The 21,028-nt window shown below is 38.3% G+C and overlaps 1 protein-coding gene across 10 annotated transcripts in view; it reads left to right on the plus strand.

Moving 5' to 3' along the window:
* The window catches only part of LOC117163126 (uncharacterized), a 64,186-nt gene that overhangs the window by 6,728 nt on the left and 36,430 nt on the right, over nucleotides 1-21,028 (plus strand). For all 10 annotated transcript variants that reach the window (XM_033345167.2, XM_076625264.1, XM_033345168.2 and 7 more), the window contains one exon: nucleotides 4,269-4,333. In XM_033345167.2, the coding sequence (XP_033201058.1) occupies nucleotides 4,290-4,333 (44 nt within the window). In that variant the 5' untranslated portion in view covers nucleotides 4,269-4,289. The remainder of the gene's footprint in view (nucleotides 1-4,268; nucleotides 4,334-21,028) is intronic.

Here is a 21,028-nt window from a genome sequence, read left to right on the forward strand (position 1 = left end):
ATCACCTCAAGGACCGAATGAGCAAATGAGGTATCGATAAATAAATACTTTGAATATTTCATATATTTTTGCATATTACGTGCATTCAAAATTGAATAGAAATATCAAGCTTTGATCTGATTACACCACGCGTCTAGATATTCATACACGGTAATGGTACATGTGAACGCCTGCGTAAACATTTCGCTTTCCTATAGTTTACATTTAACGTTGCATGCGTTGATTGTGTAAGGTTCTCGTAATTACACCAGATTCGCTTCTGTCTTGAAGCATCGTAAAATTCCTCGTACGAAAAGCAATTATTCACGGTGGTTGGATACAGGCAGATAGATCTCCGATTCTTTTATCGAAATTATAAAATAGAAACCACTATACATATGTATGAACATAGTTGTAAGGTAGTATATATACACATACAGTATAGAATAGTAAAGTCGATATAGTCGCGTTATTCTCTTCTTCTAAATAATAAGACCATTTTATTTGCATATTTAAAAGAAAACAACAATGCTTCAGTTTAATAGATAAATACGCTAGTAACAATAATTTAATGGATAAACGTATTAGTCGAGTGAAATAATATTGAAATTTATTTGTCATTATATAATCCTATTAATATTATATATTAATAAAAAAAATGGTCATTCGTAATTTTGTATAATAATATTACAGTAGAATGTTTTAGTACCTCTACGTCTATTGTATTTCCATATCGATTATTCGAATAAACAAAGTTTCTGCGCAACGATATTACTATCGTACGAAATCGTCTGATTTCTGGTTGTCATGGGTGCAGCAGAGAAATGGAATCTGAATTCGATCGTGACACGGATCTCAGGGCATTGGAATCGAAACATCTTTGACACCTCTGATACATGTTTCAGAAGTACGAAGCGAGTTCAGCTAAGATAGTTATGCCTATAGCTATACCCTATGGCTATACCTATGGCTATGCATATAGGGCGAACGGTGCCATCTCGTTGCCGCTTCCACGCTGATAAAATCGATTTACGTACACAGGTACACGGGCGCCGATATTATATAATCTGTGTGTAACTACAATGTGTACGTTGGAAGGAAAGGTAGAAGGAATCGGTTGCATCGCAGAACGAGAAGCGCTCGTTCCAGGCAGATATCGATTTCCGACAGCGGCGGCTTCTCTGGTCAGAGAATTTGAACCGTTTCTCTCGGTTATTCGGTCCGCCGATTTAGCATGCAAAACGTGTTTTCGCGTGACAGCCTCCACTGGATTACCATCAGATATAGGGCGACGATATCGAGAGATTTTATTCGTTTGCCGCTTCTACAGCCACTGGTTATCGCGTGTTGCCATATTCGTCACGCTTCCATAATCAGTTACTTTTATATATTGATATACCTACCGATCTTCCAAAAGGATAATATGGAACATTAATGTTGTGTTTTCTGTTTTTTACAACGCTACTCGATAAACATTTGGAATGGATGGTTGCTTGTAAACTAATTGACAGCAGTACACTTTATTAAGAGCAGTATAACGAATAAAGAGAGAATGACACTAATTTGAGAAACATCTGTGGCGGATCGGTATCAACAGGACGCCGACAGGTCGAGGCATCAACGCGGCGCAACACCTCCCGGGCGATCCGCGGGTACCAACCGCCAACACTAGAGGGCTACGACGACAACGAGTCTGTCTGTCTAACTCGCTAGCGGGTTGAATATACGAGCGATTGATAGAAATACCGCACCTAGCGAGACTCCCTCTACGTCTAAGGCAGGGACTACCGGGCATAGCCTTACTGACGAGTCCACCGGTAGTCCCGGGACGAAACGCACTCTCTCACTCTCCTTCCATCAGCCTCACATCCATTGCAACAACAATGGAGGCATATCACGAGGATTAAGTTCTCACTTTTCCTTTGTTCTAATCGCCGCTAATCTAATTCTCGTTTATTTCAATTTTCCATCTTCTCTTGGTGTCTTTCTTTCGGTTTTAAAATTTCATTAAATCCATATAGTTACGTAATGTGTTTCAGATACAGAGAAACTGATTAGGATCGAATGGAAAAGAAAATATCCATTTTGATATTAGGATGAAGCATACAGTAGGGTTTTTATGCGAAGCAGAAATAAGATAGTATCGCAGTCGAGAAGGGAGAGAACAATCCATTAAGCGTGTCGTGTCATATTATTCACATTATTCATATTACTCGCATTATTCGGTGAAAATCTGCGTACCCTAATTACGGTATTTATGAGACCGCTGTGAAAGCTTTATTATGAGTTACTCCAAGAAACAACTACCCAAGCGTTGTGCTTTCAAGTAAAAACGATCTAATTCGTTGTTTACGGCCGTAGAAAGCGTCGAAGAAATTTACATTTACCTGTTATTACTCTATCAAAATTATGTAAACGACTGTATTTTCTAGTAAGTAAATTTAATTATCACAGGGTTAACAAATCTTTTCGCTCCACTCGGCGATTTATCGCTACAATCAGTAAGTCGAATAATACATTTTAAAATGTGAAAAGAAAGAAGATAACTGTAGATAAAATGTCCATCTAAATTAAGTTGTATGTATTTATTGTTTGATTTATAGTAGACATCTTATTATCTTGTACAGAAATTTTCAATGACTTTCATCTCTTAGTTTATGAGCTGTCGAATATACATGTACGCGGAGGAACGACTTTATGCACTTGCATCTTATTGGCATGGACAATTTTGTCTGATCCGACAATAATCCCATCCGGTGAAATCGAAAATTGATTGAAAGCTGCGATTGATGTAAGCAGCCAATTGAATTCTTCCCCTGCGTGATTTGCCCTGGCAAAACATTTTGAACGCGTCGCTTAGCAAGAGGCTTAGTTCAGCGAACGTGCCTGGGAGAACTTGGCTGTACTACCAACGTTCCTAACGTGTGATCAAAACAAACACGTCGAAAAGAACAAGCTGATCTCGCTATCGTGTTTATCTACGATTTGTTGATTTAACGCCTCCTGGACGAGCTAATCAGCGTGTAAAAGCAGGGCGCATGATTTGCATTGTAAATTTCCGCTACAAATAACGATATCTCTGTAAAGGTTAATCACGACACAAAGCATTAGAAAGAGGGAATGCGCGAAGGGGTTAAACGTTGGCGATGCGACGAAAAGTGCAAGGTTAGGTTGTGTCGACGAACAGACGGATACACACGCGGCTGGATGGACGGATAGATGGATGGGTAGGGACGAGCATACTGCTTCGAGGTTGGTCTCGTGAAATATGCAAGCTGCAATCACGTCTCTTGAATAGAAAAGGTCAGGAACAAGAGAGAAGGAGAAGGAGTAGTCGAGCAAGGGATGGATGGAGGAACTGGAGGAAGGGAGCAGACAGAACAGAGGGGAAGTGGAGGGTGCAGGGCGGAGAAGGAGAGAAAGAGAGAAGTTGCGAAGTGAAACGCTCAAAGGGTGGTGGGGAGAAGTGGGAAGAATGGCGGAGGGAGGCCGGGGATGGATGATAGCAACGTCGAGAGTAGAAGTAGAATCGTGGGCCGAGACAGATACTACTGGCAGGAAGAAAAGGGTCCTGAGAGAGGAGACGAAAGAGAGAAGGAGACCACAGGCCGAAAAAGAGAAGAGGAAAAAGCTGTGCCTACCCTCCGCGCGTTTTGAAGAGCACCACCGGTCGTAATACTGCTGAAACTGCGAGACCCTCTTGCACTCGTTCTGCCGCGTTTGCAAAAAATTTTCATAACTAACCGATCTATCGTTCCGAATCTCTGCTTCCCCTTTCGTTCTTTTCGCCATTGTATAGGATATTTGTATATCATAATATACGGTTACTGCCGTTAACGTTCCAATTAACGTCCGATTAGCGACACTACGTATCATCCCCCTGTTTGTTGTTTTGCGTATAAGGGTGCCCTCGTGTAATCGATAATATCGTCGATATTTCAAGATTTTCAATGTTGACGATATTGTAGGAGAGAGTACACGTTGATCACTTTAGTCGAGAACCTTGGAATATTGACGATGTACGTGGGATGCCAGCTTTATCCGGCCTAACGTCGTCATTTATATTTTGTAAGAGAAGATAAGGGAAAAAGTGTATAATAAACGTACGAGTAGATTAAACAGATGTTTAATTTATAACATGCAGAATCTCACTTTCTCGTCTCTGTACATAACCGGTAAAATACGGAACTGTAATTTCTAGGAACAATCGTGTCTTATCTGGCTTCCGTTTCTTTCGCTCGAAACTACACGAGATCGACGAAAATTCACAGAACTGTTGTTTGTTCCAGGTCGGGGGCGATCAATGCCCGATGGCGTGGACTGGAACGCAACGCTGGAGAAATCCTGCTCCAGAGTAAGTAGAACTCTTTGTAAGACAAATGGCCGGGAATAAAGATGAAAACTTGTTTCGTGCGGCTTTTACTTTCCTTCATATTCGATAAATCAATCGCGATATTCGGATCGCCGTAACTCGAGCCTTTGTAATAATAATTTGAGAAAGCCTTCGTCTATCCAGCCTTTATTCTTCTTTCTTTAAGGTATACAGGGTGTCTCAGCTAAACGAGATCATCCAAATATCCGCCTTATGTACAAAGTTGTTAAAACACTGATGTTTGAAAATCGATGCGAAGAAACATTTCGTTTTATTTTTTCAAGAAAAATGTAATCTCCGCCTGGAATAAAAGTAATGTCCAAAATGCAGTACGGCATAATGCGAAGTTGTCGTTCTCTGTATTTCCGAATTGTTCGCGCGCTGGCGTGCGTCCGTAGAAAGTACAGACAGCCAAGAAATTTCTTTCCGGAGAGAGAATCTCGGATACGCGCGAGGAATATGACTTTCGAATCTCAGAGTGTTTTACTTTTGCCAGATATCATCGTCACGGTGCAGATACCTTAAAAAAATCAATGATTTTAAACGAGGCACGTGTAGGACAAATTTCAAACTATTAATCGGCGTACAAAGTTTTTTAAGTGGTTTTTGTTCGTTAAATTTCTTACTCGAGAAGTTCGAGGAAGCAGTCACATTTTAGCTTTTCCCGTGAGATTCCAGTTACTGAAGTTGCCCTCTGTCGTTTCACGTTGTCAATCGAGTCGAAGAAAAAGAGTGGAAGAAAAAGAGGAAAGGAGTCAAAGTATCGGCTTGACATCGACATTGGCCTTCGATCGATTCGAAACGCGGAAAGAAATCTGGATGGCAAAGCGGCACGAGCAGTAATAGGCGAGTTCTTTCGACTGCGAAATCGATATGTATACTCGGTACTCTCGGCCACTCTACCTTTCAGACTCGATGAACAAGGCAGAAGATTTCAGCCTTGTCAGACTTCGAGCTCGAGCATCTTTTATCAGAGACAGTCTCGATTGGATGCTCCGTCGTGATTCTAATTATGAATAATCGAGAAGCGCGCCTAGGGAAATTTACGTCGTAAGCGTTATTTTGCCTCGCAATTAATTGGCAACTTGTCACGTTATTGATTTTCTAAGAAACAAAAAATAACGAAATTTCGTTTTTCATCCAGCTTATTCTTACTGCATCGATTATCTGGCCTCTATTATCGCTAGACCGTGCATGTTTACGCAATCAGACGCAGGAAATGTAAAGATGCAGGAATATATGGCAGAAGATATGCAAAGTAAATAATTCACTATAATTGACTTCTCCATGGGCAAAACAGATCCCTACTTTGATTCTATTTATCTACGTTTTCGAATCTATGAGATCGCGATAATTATGATGGAGGAACGCGATGCTTCTGCGTGAACTAAACTAAAAGGAAAGGAACTGCCAAGATTTCACTTCCAGTGACACGTATAAGGAGAATAAAAGGCAAAACAGGAAATAATAATAACAAGCGATCCCATTCACGCAAATCATACATACGTAGGAAAGAACTGCTTGTTAATCTCTGAACAGATTACATCGTAATGCATTTTTCAGGGAAAAGAAATTTAACGTAAGAAAAGAAAGTGGAGAGAAGAAACGGGAGGAGAATCTCGTTAGTTTCACGGAATGTTAGATTACAGCGTATTTCGAGGGAAAAAGGTTTTAACCTAGAAGAGAGGAAGGAGAATAACGTGGTGGAAGAGTGGAGGGTGTGTTTGTCTTTTCGCAATTCTATTGATAGACGGCGCCACCGCGCGGATTAATTATCAGTTATTGCTGCTGGCGCTGGTTGCGGAGAAGAAGCGAAAATGAGAATGGAAACGGGATGGAGAATAGCAAGCGAGTACGAGGAACAGAGTGAAGGAGAGTAGCTGTATCGACAGCAGACCAATTAACTACTTATAGGGCAGCTTTCATCGACTCGACAATCGGCCGGATCGATTCGGGGTGAATAACTTTTCTAGTCGCGTTCTACGTACTGATATTGCGTAGCATCTATGACCGAGATGGATACGTATCCGCTCGTTAGGCTCCTTTCATAGCCGGTCAGTTACCGTTGTAAGTCGGTCTTGCAAATCGGCTCTGCCATTTATCGATCCGCGAAAGGTATTCTCCAGCTCGGTGAATAAATAGACAAACAACAAGGAGAAAGGAAGGGCGCAGGCAGAGGAGAAGATGATAATACGATGAGAAAACGAGCGAAGAAGATGCCAGAGGTTAAAAAAAAAAAAAAAAAGAGTAGTCTTTGATTCGAAACCGAACGGGGAAATTCTATCTATCGACTGGAACGAATGTATTCTCGTAAAGAAAACAAAAAAAAAAAAAAAAGAAAAGAAAGAAGAAAAAAGAACGATGCTTCGGTATTGATATCATTTGCTTTGTTCTTATATTATAATAGGTAACGGTGGATAATTGCACTCTCGAATCGAATCGTTTAAGAATACAGACAGCGAGATATAATATCTCGGATCAATGAAAGATCTCGAATTCCTTAATACATCACATTATATTGAGTATTGAATGTTATTTTTAAATCGAAACCACTTATCTCGCAGGTTTTATTAACTGAATCCGTAGGAAATAGAAGGCAGCGTGTACAGAGCGTGCAACGACCTTTCCAAGTGTATGTGTATATGTACTTACGTTAGGTAGAGCCGATGTCACTTTATTCGATAATTGACAGCACTGAAAATCCTGTCAGACACCAGCAATTGCATTATCTTGGAAAGCTTCACAGTTAATGTTACGTCCATCCTCGGAACTCGTATATCCTTCTCACCACCGTATACGGTAATTATAGGCATAGACGGCGGCTCTCCGAGGACCAGCGAACCCGCGACGTTTCGTCTTTGAAATTAATAGCATCAACATAAGAACGGTTCTATAGGTTTCAACGTCACATCTCTATAATCTATAATCAATCTACAATTTACAATCTTATATACAGGAAGCCGAATTAATATTCGGTCATTTCATGAGATTTCACGTGATTATTTAGCTTTATCTTTAGGAAAGAATTTAACTTTATCGCGTATTTATTATTTTGGAAAAACATGTACGTTAGGCTAAAGATCAGAATAAGATACAATGTTATTCGATTATACAAATAGCATGAAATATGATTGAGTGTTCGGCAATTTAACATATTCCATGACAAAAAAGGTATAAGCGTAAGGAAAAGGTAATCTTCGAGACGAACCACAGGATAATCCGATGGAGAGTTTCACCAGTTAGGTCTGAATGCGATTAAGTCATTAGCCGACGCGTTAACGTCGTTTGCTTGGTTGCCGGAAGGGCTGCTTACGATCTTATTACATCCGACGAATTAATTGAAAGTTATTTCGCCCGAGAAATATCGATCTCGATCCTGCATACATATATTGGGTTGGCAACTAAGTGATTGCGGATTTTGTCATTAGGTGGTTCTTGAAATATGTATAATTTTCTGTGCTGGACAGGGTTAAATGCGTAGTGGAGATACTTGTATGTGAATATCAGTGTGTGGAAGTATGTGTGTCCGCAGCGTCTCGAAAACAAAGGAATGTAAACTGTTCAGTCGGTTAACAGTCGGATATGGAAGAAAGTGCTGAGACGCGTGCAAGTGTGTATCGATGAATATATAAGGAATCGTTCATGAAATAAATATATCATTATTTTAATATTAATCCTCGGTATAAATTTAGTGTTCCTATAACATTATTTCGGCTTCAAAGATCCACAATTTTCAACAGTAGTAATGGCAAATCCGCAATCGCTTAGTTGCCAACCCAATATTTAGCAGGTCAACTACGATGTGAAATTATCTTAAAGCATCGAGGTTCGATCAAGGATTTCGGTCGAGTCGATATTATACTTTGTTCCTCATCAAAAACTACGCAAAAAACGTTTCACCATCGAGCCACGGGCAACTATCGTACAACACGATTTATGTGGTGCTTTGTTCCACTCTACCGCGTTTATATCGGGTGTCCTAGTAATCATGGTACAATTGTGAAATTGACTCTACGTGAGAAAGTAGATGGAAAGTATGGAAGAAAAATTGTAGTAATCTAATTTTAGTAATCTACTTCTAGTAATGGTAATTCGACAATGGAGCGATTTCGTTTTAAGAGAGGCGGAGAGTAAATCGAAAATACAGGTTACGATTTTTTCAAACGAAGCCAGGTTTCTGGAAAAGTTCAGTTTGAAAATTTGCCAAGTGTGCTAGTGCAAATTGGATACTAGTAGACAATAAACAGGGAGTTTTCTAGGTGCAAAAATAAGTGGAAAATGTAAAATAAATATTTTCCCTCGAAGGTTTCGTTTCCGGTTTTCGTTAAGAAAATAGAACGAATGTTTAGTCAAGAATTATTTCTTTAAACTGAATTTACTCGAACGCAAGGCTTCAAAGCAAAAGATACGTTATTCTATATTTCCCTATAATCCTTTTCGGATACCCGTTATATACAATTGCGATTACGAGCTATGACTATCTAGTCCCCGAGACAATACAGTAAATCAAATGTGTTGGTAATAGTAAGTAACCGACGCACATAACGGGCTAACGATTAATAATAAACCGAAGTATGACCGACACACCCATACCCCACCCATGCTTCTATACTCGCGAAGAACCGCACATCCATCGCGCATCCTTTTAATCGATCGATATGGCGATTTAGGTCGATGAACCCGATTCGCACTATCGTTCTACTCTATTAGTTTTCCGTCGGGTAGATTAAACTCGCGTCGGTATTGGTGACAAAACTCTGTGTATCGAGTTCACCTTGATAAATGAGAAGTTCAGTTTCCCCTAGATTCGATGTTTCTGTAGTGGCAACATTTGTAGTCGTACACAGGCTGACGAAAGTACTGGAACAGCTGTATGTGCAGACGCATTGTGTAACTATATTATCTGTGTTTTGAAATTTGAAACGTTTTGAAATTTCACGAGCACTGTTATGACACTCGACTATCGTGATTATATTGGTAAAGTTTGAAGCACATCTGAATATGTATACGTATAGAAGTTACAATATATTTAGTACAAGTATATATTTCGCAGCGATTACAATAGTATCCTGTGTTATTAAACTTGAATATTCAGTTTCAGCGAGTCCATATTTAACACTTACAACGTATAATACGCTTGAAATAACTTGGCCAGGTTATGCAGAAAATTACCAACCCTCGATTATCTGAAATTGAGCTTTGCTTCAGTTCGAAGATTTTAATTTAAAAAAGTAAGCTTCGTTTCTGTCGAGTATATTTCGTTTCTTATTTCTCTCGTTTTCTAATGTTTCCTTTTTTAACTTATTTAACTTAGCGAGCTTATTCGATAGTGATAACCAACACGACCAACGTCAAAGTGATTTGGAAGTGGTTTCTCCAAAATAATTGTGAACTACTAAAATAGAATTATGGTTTGCTAATTTGGTAATTATATAACGTAAGAGTTGTTTTATGGGTTAGTTGTTATAGGGTCCATGATTAAATGTGTGTAACTAACATTTTGTCATTTTGACGATTGGTATGTTTCTTCTACATCTTCAGATGGGTTTCAGACATAAGAGAATCACGGTCGTCGTGTCTCGTTACGGAACTAATGAATTTTCCAAATCGTACGATTTATCTAATATATACATAGGAATATAAAAATCTTCTATGGTAAATATCCAAATGCTTTCGTCAGCCAATATACGTATATTCCTATTATTATATATTATATATTAATATATATGCTAATCTTTGATTCAGGAATAAAGGGATACATCAGGCTGATGCTAACGTGTTTTAACTACATGTACAGTGGCTCACGAAAGTATTCGAACGCTTGCACTTACAAATTTCAATTAATAAAATGAGGTGCACTAAACTAATTTGTTAAAACAATTTGGTATCTATAGTGATGGGAAAGTCTCAAGATTACATGAGTAAAATTTGAAAACGATTAAATAATATAGACAGGAGTTAGGATACGTTTATTAGAAACATTCATGACAAGTGTCTCACAAAAGTATTCTAACGCTGTAACACTGTTGATAGGTTTTCATCTTCCTTTGCACCGAATGTAAACATCATTGCTAAATGAAAATATTGGTACGTTCGCTTGATGTTAGGATATCGTTCCAGTAACAGTAACGTAAAAGTGTGCACAGTAGTATTTAAAATGAATATCAAAAAGTCTGGAAGAAAAGTGTGAAAGAGAAATAATATTCCGATTACATGTGGATGGCAAATCATATAACGAGATTGCCGGAGTTGTGAACAGAAGTAAGTGAACGATACATTATAACATAAAAAAGTCAAAGAACGAGGGAACACTTGCAAACAAAGCTCGATAGGTCGACCAAAGAAATTGACTGGAAGAGAGGAGAAAGTTATCATTGGCGAATTAAAAAAAATCCTACTACATCCGCTCCTCAACTCGCAAGTATGCTAGCTGATATGTTTTATAAAGAAGTTCACCCGCAATTATGTCGACGAATCTTACGAAACAGTGATTTTCATGGAGAGTACCGCGAAAGAAGCCATATGTTAATGCGGTAAATCATAAAAAAAGATTGACTTCTGCAAAAACCTATATTAATAAAGATAATTTTTTTTTGAACGGTCATCTTTTCGGACGAGTCAAAATTTAACATTTTTGGCTCGGGTGGTCAAAATTATGTGTGGAGAAAACCAAATACGGAATTGGAAATTCGTCATTTACATCAAACAGTGAAACACGAAGGTGGATCGGTCATGGTGTGGGGTGCACGGCTGCCGATGGCACTGGAAATTTGATATTTATTGATGGAACACTTGATAAATATCAATATTTTAATATTTTAAAAAATAACCTTGAAGAAATTGCCCGTAAATTAGGATTATTGGAAGATTTCCACTTCCAACAAGATAATGATCCTAAACATACTGCTAGAAATGTGAAAGAATGGATCGTATATAACACACCACACGTGTTAATTACTTCACCGCAAAGTCCAGACGTAAATCCTATTGAAAATTTATGGGCTGAAATCGGAAGAAGATGAAATAAATTTCAGATAATCTGAAAGCAAGTATTGAAAGATAAAATTATAAAAATATGGAACTCCGTTGAGTGTAGTTTTTGCAAAATCATTGGTTTACAGTATGGTACGTCGATTGAGACACACTATTGCTGCTAAAGTTGGTCCAACAAAATATCGATATCAAATAATTTAATAATATATGTAGCGTTCAAATACTTTTGTCAGTTACTTACAATCCTTTTCAAATTTTACTGATATAATCTTAAGACTTCCATCTTCCTACTGACATCTGCTTGTCTAAGCAAATTACTTTAATGTACATTATTTCGGCCGTTCAAGTGTGCATATGCAAGCGTTCGAATACTTTCGTGAGCCACTGTATATAGGTTAATCTTTGATGCAGGAATAAAGGGATACATCAGGCTTATTCTACGTGTTTTGATTACATGTATCCGTACATATATTGTTTAGCTTTGTCACGCGTGTCGTTAAGGCGGTTAGGTAACAAGATACGTGCTTATCAAGTAATCATCCGTATCGTAAGTACACGTGTATCTACATACGTACGTGCGTAGGTACAGTGTGATTCAGAAATACGCGGACGCTTGCTTATTTGCGATAGAATGTACAGTAGAATTTATTGCAACGGAATTTTGCTTAAACTGCATGATTAAACCGAAATAGGGTTAGCAAAAGAAGAAATTTCCAGTCATACTGAAGGATCTCGCGATTTCGTCTCCTTCGGTCAACCGTGAAGTTTTTTTTTTATTTTTTTTTATTTAATATTTCACATTCACAATTTGTCTAATTTGGACATTTGGTAGAATTTTTTAGCTGTTTGATTATCATGTGGGTGGCTACCCCCAATGGGGTAGCATCTTCGTGTTTGTTAGGATATATCCTTTGTGAGATCTGCTGGGTGTTTCCTTTTTAGTCTTCTTTCTATGGTTGTGTTGATCGTTTCCGCTGCCAGCCGGTTCGGGTGCGTTGCTATTTTTTCTCTGTACCTTCTTGAGAATCTGCTAATCTCTTCCTTGACCGATGGTATTCCAAGGTCTTTCCGTATGTCCTCGTTTCTAACGTACCATGGGGCGTTTACAATTGATCTAAGAATTTTAGCTTGGATTGTCTCTATTTTGCTTATATGGCTCATTGCTGCTGTTCTCCAAAGTGGTATTCCGTACGTCTAAATTGGTTTTATGATCGTTTTGTATATTTTTAGTTTGTTTTCTACGCTTAGTTTGGATTTTCGACTTGTTAACCAATACATTTGTCTCCTTGCTATCTGTATTTTGTCTATTATAGATTTAATATGCTGTTTCCATGTGAATCGCGTATCTAAGTGGAGTCCTAGGTATTTGACTTGCCTTGTTTGTATTATGTGCGTGCCGTTCAATGCAATGTTTGGTGGTATCTGTTTTCGCAGTGTGAATGTAATGTGGTTGCATTTATCGGGGTTTGCCTTAATTTGTTTAACTCGAAGCCACTTTTCTATATTTGTGATATGTTCTTGTAGTAATGTGACTGCTCTTGCAGGGTCAGTGTGCCTGACTAGTACCGCTGTGTCGTCCGCGAATGTCAGTATTTTGCTATTAGTAGTTGTTGGTATGTTGGCCGTGTATAGTGTGTATAGAATTGGTCCTAAGACGCTTCCTTGCGGAACCCCTGCCTTGATGTCTTTAACTTCAGAGTATGTGTCTTTAATTTTTACCACGAAGGTTCTACTGCTTAAATAAGATTTAATTAAATGGTATATCTGCTCCGGGAATTGTTTTCTGATTGATTGAGGTAGACTTTCGTGGTTTATTTTGTCAAATGCTTTCTCGATGTCCATAAACCGTGAAGTTAACGCGTTAATTCGTCGTTATGATATGGTTGCTAAAAAATTAACCAAAATGTCCAAATACTTTTGAACGCTCCTGTTCCCTATATATATAGCACATACGTACGTACTCTATGGACGTCCATACTGCGTAGATAGGTGCGCGACACAGGACATGCGTATCGACCACTGACCCATATTCGAAAACGGCTGCGCGCCACTCGATACTCATCGATTCGCTGAATTACCTAAATGAAACAACACGCGGCGGAACAACCGACTCTCCGTTTCCTCTCCGCTTGCTTCTCCTTCCACTTCGTCGTCCCTTTCTGTTCATAATCGTAGCATTAGAACGCTTTCAAATTATTGCAAATATACAGTGTCTGGCGAAAGCATCCGAACACATGCGAACTAGCGTCCTTTGGTCAGATTAAGCGGTTGTGGCAACTATGCCAAATACGCATACGCAAATACAGAAGTTCAAACGGGAACCGACTTCACAAGACAAAGTTACACTGAGCGGAAATAAAAGAGAAGCGTCTCTTATAATGAACCTGATATATACGTAAAAAAATTCTCTTCCAAATGTCTCGATACTTTACTGAAGAACTGCGTGCGCGATACTATGTAACAACCTCCGTACACGATAAAAGCAATATCCTTTATCGTTTCTCGGAGCGATAAGCAGAGGAGGAAGATGATGAAAGACGTTTTGCAAGCAGAAACTCTGGTCGGTGACAGTCAGATTTCTCTGTGTACTCCTTCTGTTCGTTTCAGTCCCTCGGTTCGCGTTGCCTCGTGCAATTTCCACAAGCCATTCGAGCCGCACGCGTAGCAACAAGCGGAAAAGGTAAAATAATTTTCCTTCGGTTGCATCCACTCGAATAAACGGAATGGAGGCAAGCACGATTAAACGATGCAGCAGGAACATTGATTCGTGAGAAAGGTTAATGACACGGGGACACGCGCCAGGCTGAATTTACATCGGCGAAGTTGAATGTCGTTTCGATGGGAACAGGCACGATTGCCACCTAACTGGCTGCGTAAACAATTCTAATTGGAAGGTAATCCAGCAACGAGTTCCATTCGTAGATCGAGCTGCTTTTTCCATGAAATTCCTGACAATCGTTCGGGAAAGAGACGCAGTGGGCGAGGATAAAGAGAAGCGACTCGTTTACCGAATATCTCATTCGGCTTTTCGCTAATTTCTCTGTTTGCGAAAACAATTTCATCGTTAGAAAGCTGATTAGAGAGAATTTGCTCTAGCACCGTCTAGTACCGTTGCTAATTGGCGAACGAGTTCCAATCGAATCGTTGAATTGGTTTCCACCTTTTGTGAAAGAGTGTTGATTAGAACGAATTGTAGAGCGAGTTTTAAATCAATAAATCAATGTACTCGTTATCTCTCCCTCCTGTGATCTTCGTATGCGACGTACTCCGGTGAAAAGAGATTGACGCGCGTAAACGACATTTCCAGATAAACGCGTTTAAAGTTACGCACCCCATAACGCGTTTATCCGTTTTCTTTTCAGCTGTGTTGCGTATTTCATTTGAGCTTGCTGAGAGTATCTACACAACACGTGTGGTTCATGTTTCATTTTTCAGCAACGAAGCCTGCGCATACAACCGATTAAAGGTGTATCGTAATGTGCATTAACGTAACACGTCGTTGCCTATTTTCATTATGAATATTCATTATCGTACATGAAAGTTTCAACACTTTGCCGACCGATAGCCGATTAATCGGTTTTTTGTCGCCGACGCTTACCGATCGATAGCCGATTAATCGGCTTTTTGTCGCCGACGCTTACCGACCGATAGCCTATTAATCGGCTTTTTATCGCCGACAATCTTTCTCATTATTTGAACAGTAATTTGTTATTTAGTGCTAAGGTACCTCGCTCAGTTGCGTCAGTTGCGTTGCTTCGTAAGCCCCCACAGTTTTATGCCAATTTGAAAAACTTAACGTTCTCAATAAACGAAAAGAATGGTCTTGGAGAGCCTAAACCGAAACAGAGGCGGCGCCAGGGAGAATCTGCGCCTGAGCTGCCGGTCGGACGCGCGTATACTGTTGAACCGCTAGTGGTCGGTAAAGTGTCAAGTATCGTAGAAAATTAGGTTTTGCTATCGTTGCAAACAGCGTACCTTTGTTTATAAAACATGAAGGTGAAAGGGTGAAAACCGATTTTTTCGCAACTTTAATTTTTCTACTAGAACACGTCACGTATTAATTCTGGATCCGCAGTATTTTCATTTAATAAGAACGTGGACAGCTGTGATACGGAAGACAATTTATCTTTCATACAAATAATAGGTACGTTTGAGTGAAATATTAATCTGGAACGAGATTACGGAGCGGTTAATCATAGTCGCAATTACCACCAGAGCAACGGTTGTCCGTGAAAGTTGTTTAGGTAGTTTGACGTAGCTTTTTCTGTGGTATACATACGCTCTAATACGAGCACGTATGAAGTTGATGTGCAAAAAGTTGGAATCAACTCATACGGTTATATGTTATTTTTATCTCAAACGAATTACGCTAAATACAAATTTCAAACGTGTACGTGTATATGAGCATTTCAGTGGATTTTTATTAATAACACTCTGATTACTACTAAGAATATATGAATTAATGGCTCGATGACTGGATAAATGATTAGAAACGATACTTGTAATATTCTCTTTTGCATTAGTAGATGTTTTGCATATCCAGTGAAATGTTAACTATTTATTTGCAATTTTATCAATGGCATATTAAAATTAAATGCCTGACTTATCCGAGTATTAAATGGTTTTAAATGTTATAGTTGAAATAAATCACGATAATATTACAATCTAAAATTTTCAGGATTCTATTCGGTAATTGTAATTGTTCCATTCGATTCGTTTCACTTCATCGACGGAAATAATTTCAAATCCAACGTAAACCGAACGAAGCGAAAAAGTAGGAAAACCAGTTTTACGAATGCCTCGAAAAGTAAAGCCGAGCGACGGTAACACGTTTCGAGGAAATATTGTTCAACAAAATATTCTGCTTTATAACATGTTCGAAGGTCATTGAAATCAACGAAGCGTGCCCTTCTCTATGTTATCTACAGCTCGTTACGCAGACAAATCGGCTACAAAGAAATCTTGAAACGAAAAACGGCTCTGTAATACTCGACGCTTATAGATGCCAATCTTCTTATCGCATATTAATTTTTAAAAACAAATTTTCTCCTGTCGTGATATTCTATTGGGTTGGCAATTAAGTGATTGCGGATTTTGTCATTAGATGGCAATGATAATTTTATCATTAGATGATAATGACATTAGAAGATGGTCATTACCACCTAATGACAAAATCCGCAATCGCTTAGTTGCCAACCTAATACGATAAGTCTAACAAAGGTTAAAATCTTCCCGAAACCTTCCTGTTTGCAATTACGTAACTAATTTATGTTCTACGAAAAGTAAGTAAAGTTTCTGTGTATTTTCAAAGAATAGCGTAAAACGTAAAGCAGAGACGTATTATACATTATCGTAGATAATCATTTGGACGCTCGATATTATCCGATAAAAAATCAAATATTTATATTATATTTTCAATATTATTTATGGAAGGATACTTCTTTATTTTTAATTCTCTACATTTTGTCACAAACTGAGATGAAACGTTCTGTTGAATTTAAATTGAAACAAAAAATACACTTGCACCGATTAAATTCCATCATTGTGTCTAATAAATAGTTGACGCTCGATCAAATCTACAGGGTGGTTGGTAACTGGTGGTACAAGCGGAAAGGGGGTGATTCTACGCGAAAAAAGAAGTCGAAAATATAGAATAGAAATTTTTCGTTCGAGGCTTTGTTTTCGAGAAAATCGACTTTGAATTTTCGCTCGGTACGCGTGCACTTTATCACGTCACGTTATAACGGATCTCACTGTAGATCGTTGTTTCGATGGAAACATTTAAAAAAATAAATTTTTATTGTGTATTTTCGACTTTTTTTCCGCGTAGAATCGCCTCCTTTCCGCTTGTACCATCAGTTACCAACCACCCTGTATATAAACTTTTAGATTATGGCTGGAAACACATGTTTTAATTACATGTGTATTCCAAGACAATTTGTCGCTTTTGATCGCATCGATCCAAAGTTTAATCTCTCTTTTTCCTTTAGCAACAGAAAAGTCGTCCTAACATTGAACATATCTTCACATTGAACAGTTTAACTTAGTAAAAATTGTATTTAAATTGTATTAGAATTGAATGAAAATTGACAGTTAGGGCATTTTGAATATAACCGATAAATAGAAGATACTTTGAAATTAAAAGTGTCCCATTGAACAATCAAACATTTTTATTAGAACATTAATAAAAAAATGAGAAGAAATCTTGCATCTAACGGTGCACTGTGTTAAAACACTTTAAACATAAATGTGGCTCGTCGATACAATCTGGACGATAGGTGATCACCTTTTTGGTCCGATTCTTAGCAATTTTTCATCCTAACTGTTTAACATTTTTTTATACCACTCTCTGCAAAATTTTCGTGCCAGGTACGCTTGCCCTTCTTTCTTCAGCATTTCGTGTCGCAATCTTTGTCGAATAAGTATATTTGACGGCTCTGGCGAATGGCACTGTGTGAGGTGCATTGCGAGTGCCATTCTAAAATCTGATAACTTGATTTTTGTTTTTGTTGCTTGTTTATAGAGTATCATCGCGTTTGAAATTGATGTATCTAACAATAACTCTAAAGCTAATTTTATATACCACTTGAGGGTTCTTCTATGTGCTGTAGAATATGCTATCATTCGATCTGATAAATCTACAGCACATTTTCCTCTCTTGTAATCTACACTACTATTGGTTTATCGCAAACATAATTTTCTTTGCAGACCTGTACCATTTCAGCCGAACGTTTCGTCGAAATCATAAGAATAATCATAATACTGTTTACTAATATCTTCTACACGTTTCAACAATATATTCCGCGCGTTTTGCCTGTGACGAAATAACGAAAGCGAATGGTTTGTTGAAATAAACGAAACCTTGTTATAATATGTCGCTATCAACTGTTACCAAGGCGCCACGGTGGTCACCCGTGACCATCAATAAGATGAACGGTCCATTGGGGAAGAATTGTTGTCTCACATCATCAATTTATTATTATTTTTCCATTATATGCTTTGAATAATAAAAATACTCCTGTGGCGTCCTCAGCGAAACATGCGATTTCGGCGTGGCAGTCAAAGTGTTAATATCAAACATTGTTCTTCCCAATCTACTTATCTACTTACTGTATACGCGGTTACTTGAAATACGATCAGAGACGGAAATTATATCGAAGATCTTTACGCAAAGCATATTTTATACAGAGTGTCCCAGTTTTTCCTGCGAAACTTTGCCAATTATGCTATAAGCGAAATTAATGAAAAATGTTATATGCACACAGGCTCTTAATAAGTGGTTTTCTAAAAAGTTGTAACAAAAATGCGAAACGATGTAATAACCACTGGTGTTTCGCTCTATTATTCCATATGTTTACATAAATTCTAAGGTTTACCCAAAGAGGTCGTTGATTTGGTTAACCAATCAGGCAATGATTAAACGATCTTCAACGAGGATTAATTTCTCGGCCACTGACATCACCAGATATTAAGCCAAAGGATTTTTACTTGTGAAAGAAGTTTATCATATTATCGGTATATTATTAAACACAAATTAATATACGTCAGAAGTTGGTACAAACGTTTCGCGACGTACCCGTTCCAATTAAGGAAAATGAACAGGAAATTAGTCGTGCGATAGATTCTATTGCCCGTAGATGTTAGTCCTACGTTCGTAATAACGGACCACATTTTGAAATGGAATTAGAATATGAACCGACGTTCTATTCCTGTGCGGTGTATAAGTGGTTTTTCTTATGTTTACTTATAGAATATACTGGTAAAGTTCTGCGGGAAAAAATTTGCGATATCCTGTATGTTTGTAATGATTTCGAGTGTCCAAATACTTATACACGGTAGTGTAGTTCTGTGATGGCTGTGCAGAAAGAAAGGAAGCGTATATCGTGTGTCTAAACCGGCTTGGCGTTCTTCGATATCGTAGAAAGTCGACGAGATTATTTTACGACGATATTCGAAACTCTCTGCGGCAAAAGTAAAAGCGATCGATGAAAATCTACTGTTGCGGAAGGTAATAAAACACAGAAACACAAGCTATAAACCTATCGTGATGGCAGTCGAACAACTGATAGTGACAGGATAAACGAGCTTTCAATGTACAGTGTAAAGAACGAAGTAAAGTAAGCGGAAAAATTGTAACAAATCCGTTGCAAAGATCGTTGAATTCTTTTTTGGCTAATTCAGCTACACAAAATTGGAGACGTACAGACTTTCGTGACCGATTGCAAATACATATGCAGCATGTCCAGCATAATTTGGTCAACGGATTGGAGGATTGTTCTATGTGCAAAAGTATAATTTAAAAAATTCGAAAATATGATAAACGTGTGAAGAATATTCGAACTTGGCTAATTATCGGGTTAATATGAATAAGTAATCAGAGACAGGTTATTCTACATGCGAAAATAGATCCAAAATGCGGAATAAAACTTTACCGTTTAACCCATTCACTGCCAGGCAAATTTTATTAGTTGTAGATATAGTACTAAAATGGCATTTACACTAATTTGAAAATGAAAAAGAAACCACTACGTAGCTTTACTGAATAAAATTCCTGTCACGAGATATCTCGTAGTTAACAGTGAGTGGTTTACGGTTCGATCTTCGAGAATATAGAATTTCAACGTGTTTCATCAAGCGTATGATAAGCGTTTAAACTTATCTCTCCCGGAAATAGAGCTTTGAGAATAGAAATAGGGTTCTATATTTGAACCGCTTATTTCAATGTCTAGATCATTTCCAAAAAAAAGAGACAATTTGCATAATGAATTTACATACAGGGTAGTTGGTAACTGGTGGTACAAGCGGAAAGGGGGTGATTCTACGCGAAAAAAGAAGTCGAAAATATAGAATAACAATTTTTCGTTTGAGGCTTTGTTTTCGAGAAAATAGACTTTGAATTTTCGCTCGGTACGCGTGCGGTACGTTATAACGGATCTCACTATAGATCGTTGTCTCGATGGAAAAATTAAAAAAAAAATTTTATTCTATATTTTCGACTTCTTTTTTCGCGTAGAATCACCCCCTTTCCGCTTGTACCACCAGTTACCAACCACCCTGTATATTTAAGCACATAGAAACGCGAATAAGCTAAGTAGACGTTGCCAGAATTTGTCAATCAATGGAAACGTAAATAGCCCAATTCGAAACAAAGGAAAATGGACTCGCACCATTTTCAAAAACCATCCATTTTCCACTTATTTTTAAACGTATGATCATCCTCTAGTCGTTTCACTACTGACCACATTATGCGGGACATCCTGTATATTCAGCTAGAACACATCGTTATTTACGAGTCACGCGGTATATCGAACACTTGAAAATCGCTTATAGGAAAAGAGAGAAAAGAGGAGCGCGTTTCTCCATCGTATTTCCGCGGTGTATTGTCACCTGACGCTTACACGAAATTCCATGTTACAGTTGTAATTCGTTGGCAAAAAAAAAAAGGGGGAACGATTCGAGTCTGTAAAGTTGTACGTCGGGGCGCTGTTCGTCGAAACGATCCTGCGAAGAGAGAAAAGGGAGGGGGAAAGAAAGAAAAAAGAGAGAGAGAATAACTCGCGATTTTTATTCCGGCAGCTCTCGAACAATTACGATCTTGAATTATGAATCAAACGTTAACGAGTCCGACGACGAGCTGCTGTATTCCGTGCCGTAACGTTGAAAAGCGGAACAAGGAGAACGAGA

The sequence above is a fragment of the Bombus vancouverensis genome, chromosome 16 (assembly GCF_051014615.1).
Source record: "Bombus vancouverensis nearcticus chromosome 16, iyBomVanc1_principal, whole genome shotgun sequence".
Lineage (NCBI taxonomy): Eukaryota > Metazoa > Arthropoda > Insecta > Hymenoptera > Apidae > Bombus > Bombus vancouverensis.